Here is a 6,422-nt window from a genome sequence, read left to right as displayed (position 1 = left end):
TTTTACGTTATGTTATCACGTTTTTAATGTTTTTACTTAAAAACATTTTATACGAAAATGTATTTTTTAAATATATAAAAAACATATTTTATACATAAAAAAACTTTTTTTTCTATGTGAAAGAAAAAAAAACATATTTTTATATGAAAACGTAAAAATATGTTTTAGGATCATAGCAATGTAATAAAATAGTATTCGAAAACGTATTTTTTTAAATACATTAAAAAAATATTTTATGTAAAACAAATACGTAAAAAAACAAGTAAATTTTTTGTAAAAAATATTTTTTTTACAATACGTTAAAAATGTATATTTTTTTTATTAATTTTTTTAAAAATATTTTATTAATTTTTTTAAAAATATTTTATTAATTTTTTTATTATTAATTATTTACGCTTTTATATAACATTAATTAATTTTCAGAAATATATAATAAGTTTGCCTCTAGCCTAGTTGGTTAGAGCTTTGGCCGAATAAGGTGTGGGGAAGGAGGTCTCAAGTTGGAATTCTCCTCCCCTCATTTTCTATGGTATACCCAAAGTTGCGAATCCAGTCCCTTTATTTTAAGACAGAATTACAAAAATGGTCCCTATGATTTACCTAAAGTTGCGAATCCAGTCCCTCATTTTCTATATTCTTATTATTTTAAGACAAAATTATAAAAATGGTCCCTATGGTTTTCTATTGTTTACCCAAAGTTGCGAATCCAGTCCCTTTATTTTAAGACAGGATTACAAAAATGGTCCCTATGATTTACCTAAAGTTGCGAATCCAGTCCCTTATTTTCTATCATTCTTATTATTTTAAGACAAAATTATAAAAATGGTCCCTATGGTTTACTCAAAGTTGCGAATCCAGTCCCTTTATACTTGAAAAGACGATACTCTTGCTAATTCAGTCCCTAACGGCTGAATACTAACGACGTTAGTAAAAAGGGTCATCTGTGCAAGTTTTGCAAACCACAGGGGCCATTTTCATCAAAAAAGAATTAATAAGGACTAACTTTGTTACTTTTGGCAAACCACAGGGACCATTTTTGTAATTTTGTCTAAATAAAATGTTTTACCAATCGACGCACTGAGTTTCAAGTACCTACCGTTTCACCCCCTCTAATCCTCCCCTTTCTTATATTTTGTTGCTAACGTAACAGCCGAGTGCGTTCGTTAAAAACATTCCTCAAGACTCAAAGCCCTTGTCAAAGTTATCCTCTCTGCGCGTTATTCTCATCGGATCGTCTTAACAATCATCATTGTTCTTCGTTAAATCGCAATAGGTAACACCGAATCATCTAATTAAAGTTGTGCGTTCTGTTGAAATTTGTTGATATCTTAGGGTTTTGGCTTTCGCAATTTATCGTATCATACTCGTTCTATTTCAAACAAAAGGTATCAAAGTCTTCACCAATCTTCAAAGTCCACGAGTTGTTTGATTCTGTTTTGTGTTTTTTCATACGGTGTTCGATGATTTGATGCTGAATTATGGGGTTCGGTGAATATCGATCGTTGATCAGATGAGAGAGAAATTTGTTCTATATGTGGATTTTTGCATCAGTGAACTGCTTATGTTTTAGATTAGGGTTTGGGGAATTACAACTATGGTCGTGTTTGCGTCTTATTATTTGGGTTTTTGCTTGTTTGCTAGTTAGGGCATAATACCTGTCATCAAATTCCTAATGCCTGGATTTCTGTATACTGTTATTTAACTTGAACAACAACAACAATATCTAGTTCCCATAAGGTTGTAGGGTAAAGGGGAGGTTGGATGTAGACATTCTTCCTCTACAGATTAGCTGCTTCCGTGCAAGATCTCCGGCATGTGTAATTGTTTCCATACACAAGTGAGTCAACAAGATTATGCGATTGAAAATACTAAAACTAGATATAGTACTAATAGTTATAAATAAAATGAAATACATAAGTAGCTACATACACACAAAAATATATAAGCAACTCGTATCTGTATTACTCCACTACCTCCTATCTATGGCCATGTCCCCAGAATAAGAGAGAGCTTCATTTTTCCCTTCTTTAACTTGATGACTTGATGTCATGTCACTCTTTTTTAATCATCATAATGTATGTCACCTCATGCATCTGTGTATAATTATACATATATGTGCATCATTGAGCTGCTCTAGCCTTAGATTTACAATTTACTAAGTTTGTTTCTTTTCGAGTAAGCTTGTCATATTTTTCATTTGAATTCTATTCGCCTAAGGGTTACTCTATCTTGTTTGTTGATTATTGCTAAGGTCTCTAACAAGTGTCAAATTATCAGGTTCAGTGAATATTGATTAGTGATAGAAGAGTAAAAGAAAGATGTGGGCAGCTTCATGCCTTGCCTCCTGCTGTGCAGCATGTGCATGCAATGCATGCCAGACTGTTGTGTCAGGGATTAGCCGTAGGTCTGCTCGTATTGCATACTGTGGTCTCTTTGCTCTTTCTCTCATTGTTGCTTGGATTCTAAGAGAAGTTGCTGCACCTCTCATGGAGAAGATTCCATGTAAGACTAAGATCCTTTCCTTCCAATCTTTACTAAAAACATATATATAATGTTGTTTGTGCTATAATATATTTGATGCAGGGATTAATCATTTTCACCAAACACCAGATAGGGAATGGTTTGAGACTGATGCTGTTTTGAGAGTTAGTTTGGGGAACTTTTTGTTTTTCTCAATTCTTTCTCTTTTAATGGTTGGGGTGAAAAATCAGAAAGACCCACGAGACAGTTTACACCATGGTGGATGGATGATGAAAGTCATTTGCTGGTGTCTTTTGGTAATCTTTATGTTTTTCCTCCCAAATGAGATTGTTAGCTTTTATGGTAAGCCAAATTTTGCTTTCTCAATATATTCATTTCAACAAGTCAAACTTACATCATTTTGTGTTTGCTGCAGAGTCAACATCAAAATTTGGGTCAGGGTTATTTCTCCTTGTACAAGTTGTCCTCTTGTTGGACTTTGTTCATAGCTGGAATGACACATGGGTTGGATACGATGAACAGTTCTGGTTAGTTCTATTTGTTTTCACCTTTCACAAACAACTAAAATTTAATATTTATACAAAATTATTTAATTATAAACCATGTGATGGATGCAGGTATACAGCCTTGCTTGTGGTTTCACTCGTGTGTTATGTAGCAACATTCTCCTTCTCTGGAGTTCTCTTCTATTTGTTTACCCCATCTGGACAGGAATGTGGGCTCAATACATTCTTTATTGTCATGACCCTCATTCTTGTCTTTGTGTTTGCCATTATCACTCTGCATCCAACAGTAAGCCTCTAGCTAATGTGCTTTATTATTATAGATAGAAATTGTGTTGATTTGAATTATTAATGATTGATAGGTAAGTGGAAGCATTCTGCCAGCATCGGTTATATCTTTATACTGCACGTATCTTTGCTACAGTGGACTTGCAAGTGAACCAAGGGATTATGCGTGTAATGGTCTTCACAAGCATTCCAAAGCAGTGAGCACAGGGACACTTACTGTTGGGCTGCTCACAACTGTGCTCTCTGTGGTTTACTCTGCTGTGCGTGCTGGATCCTCTACAACTCTCCTTTCCCCTCCTTCCTCCCCTCGTGCTGGTAATCTAATTCTAAACTAAAACTAAACTTTCTTGGTTTAAATCATTTTTTTTTAATATATTTTCTAACCATATAATATTTCATGTTCAGGTGGGGAGAAACCTTTGTTGCCATTAGACAAAAGAGATGAGCATGAAGAGAAAGAGAATGTTGCTAAGCCTGTTACGTATTCCTATTCCTTCTTCCACATCATCTTTTCTCTTGCCAGCATGTACTCAGCAATGCTACTCACTGGCTGGTCAACCTCGGTTGGGGAGAGCGGGCGGTTGGTGGATGTCGGGTGGCCGTCTGTGTGGGTCCGGATCATAACCTCATGGGCAACTGCCGGTTTGTTCATCTGGTCTATGGTTGCCCCTCACCTCTTCCCTGATAGGGACTTCTGAGGGCAATATCGTAATATTTCACACTAATACATTACCTTTACCTACCTACCTACCTACCTATTTGTATTTGATTTTGTGTGCTGATGTTTGACCGAGTTGCTGTTGGGTTTGTTTTTCGTTTGTTTAATCATGTGAAATTGTGAATAAATCTTTTATTAAGTCTCAATGTGTGCTTTCTTTCATATGTATGATAATACTAATAGATAAGTTTGAATCGGGTACATGACACTACTTTTTTATATGCTCTTAATCTCTCCAAAATATCAGAGTTGACACGTACATGGTCTAAAAAGTGCATGCATGATTATTGCATGTGCTAATAAGATACTGGACAGGACTACTGATTACTTTAAAACTGCATGTGCAACCCACACATGATAAACGAATATCTACTCATTGTCATTCAGAAACATGTATTCATGATATTGATTCTCCATTAAAACATGTTAAATACTACAACAAAAATAAACTTCACTAGAAACTATATAGCTATAGCTACCTAGATTCAAAATTATTGTATGCATATGCTTGCTGTCTTTAACATGTCTTTCTGATTTATTTTTTTACGAAAGTTACACAAACCGAAAGAGTTGTATTATCAACATAGATGCGCAACGCTGTAACTTCCCATAAATACACATTTTATTCTTAAATGTATAGATTTTTTTTTTTTTTTTTAAAATTTTGGAACAACCAACCATATATATTATAAACAAAACTAGCAAGAAGCTAGAAAAAAAATTACAATAAGAGGGTGTTTGGCAAAACTTATTTAAATTAGCTTTTAACTTTTCAATTTATAGCGGTATCAAAACGGAGTTTTTAAAAAAATGTTTGGCTAAATTTATCCAGTGTCAAAAAGCAATAAGCTTATTAATTTATAACGTATTTTTGTGTTGATGTAGGTTTAGGTTAAGGAGTATATTTGTCAATTTCTTTGAATGGTGAAATAATGAGTTTTTGATAAGGGGTAAGTGACTTATCTAAAAAATGATTTATTGGAGGTTCCAAATAGCTATAAGCTGTTTTTTTTTTTTTTTTTAAGTTTTTACCCAAACATTTTTTTTGACTTATACTGATGTGGAACCGGTAATAAGTCAAAAAAAAAATTTTTTTTAAGCTTTGCCAAACACCCTCTAAGTTCATAGGATTTTGAAGCCAATTAACCCACACTATTGAACATCTACTCTTCCTATTTGAATACAAGAAATAAAATTCTTTTATAAAATCACTAATCTTATTTATTCTAATCTTTTTTGTTCCAAACACCACGTCATTGTGAAATCTCCAAATAGACCAAGGAGTACAAACAATCACATCAACCACCCTTCTCTTCTTCGAATTCAACGAGTCGTTATCAATGAAGCTAAATAACTCATGAACATCATCAAAATCCGAACAAACAATCTCGAGCCAAGAGAAAATAACATTCAAAATGCTAGCTGCTACTTTACACCTAAGAAAAAGCTGTTCAAGTTGCTCCGCTTCAAATTGACAAATTGGACATACAATCGAAGTGACTTCCACGTTTTTGTTAGCTAAATTAATCGGAGTTGGAATTCTATCCAACATTACACTCCATGTCATAATATTTACTTTCTAGGAACAAAACATTCCATCTAGTTTCCAATCCCAACGAAGGCGAAACCACATCATAAATCCACCTCCTAATGTCTCATACTATGAAAGACCCATCCGTACCCATATCCCATAACCATCTGCTTGATCAGTCAAAATAACATCTTTAATTGTAACATCCATAAGATTCGAGCCAATTTAAAACTTTTTAAATCATTTAAAACCACTCAATTATTACAATTTGTTTTCAAAATAGTTTAAACATCAGAGTTCCCAAAAATCATAATCATCAATCGAGGAAGTGTACGGTCACGCCTTCGCCTTCCCGCGGTCATCCACTGAACCTGAAACAATAAACTGAAACTGTAAGCCCGAAAGCTTAGTGAGTTACCCCCAAAATACCCATACACACAACAATACACATACAATAACAAACAGCATACTATGAGTCCAATCATCCGTCGGGATGGAATACCCCAGACCCTCAACCATCGGGTTGAAATGCCAACATACCGATACACTTCACGTATCACATATACAAATAACAACATGTACTGGGTCCACAGCTTTACATACTGGATTACTCCTGGGCCCACAGTGTGAGTCTGGATTGCCTTCCGGGCCCACAGCTCACATCTGGATTGCCACTGAGCCCACAATACGAGTCTCCCTTAGCTTGTATCTGGAATGCTCACGAGCCCACAGTACGAGTCTCCTTCAGCCCGTATCTGGAATGCTCACGGGTTTGTTGGTTACCGCACGGAGCAGTATCACCTCAACCCACCCACATAATATGTCAACATATAACACAACTCATGCGTATACAGATAATCACATAACAACACAGGTAGACCTACAGATCTACCTAACTGGC

General features: G+C 34.9%; 1 protein-coding gene across 1 annotated transcript; it reads left to right on the top strand.

Annotated features, from left to right (window-relative positions):
* Positions 1–1,143: 1,143 nt before the first annotated feature.
* On the top strand, positions 1,144–4,152 carry LOC145133330 (Serinc-domain containing serine and sphingolipid biosynthesis protein). The gene is made up of 7 exons (XM_079068302.1): positions 1,144–1,273; positions 2,278–2,502; positions 2,584–2,823; positions 2,897–3,008; positions 3,099–3,273; positions 3,347–3,587; positions 3,678–4,152. The coding sequence occupies exons 2-7, from the start codon at positions 2,319–2,321 to the stop codon at positions 3,968–3,970; spliced, it is 1,245 nt and encodes a 414-aa protein (XP_078924428.1). The 5' UTR covers positions 1,144–1,273; positions 2,278–2,318; the 3' UTR covers positions 3,971–4,152.
* The last annotated feature ends 2,270 nt before the right edge of the window (positions 4,153–6,422 follow it).

The sequence above is a fragment of the Lactuca virosa genome, chromosome 1 (assembly GCF_052849685.1).
Source record: "Lactuca virosa cultivar CGN04683 chromosome 1, Lactuca_virosa_CGN04683_v6, whole genome shotgun sequence".
NCBI classification, from domain to species: domain Eukaryota; kingdom Viridiplantae; phylum Streptophyta; class Magnoliopsida; order Asterales; family Asteraceae; genus Lactuca; species Lactuca virosa.
This window is presented reverse-complemented; position numbering and strand designations above follow the sequence as displayed.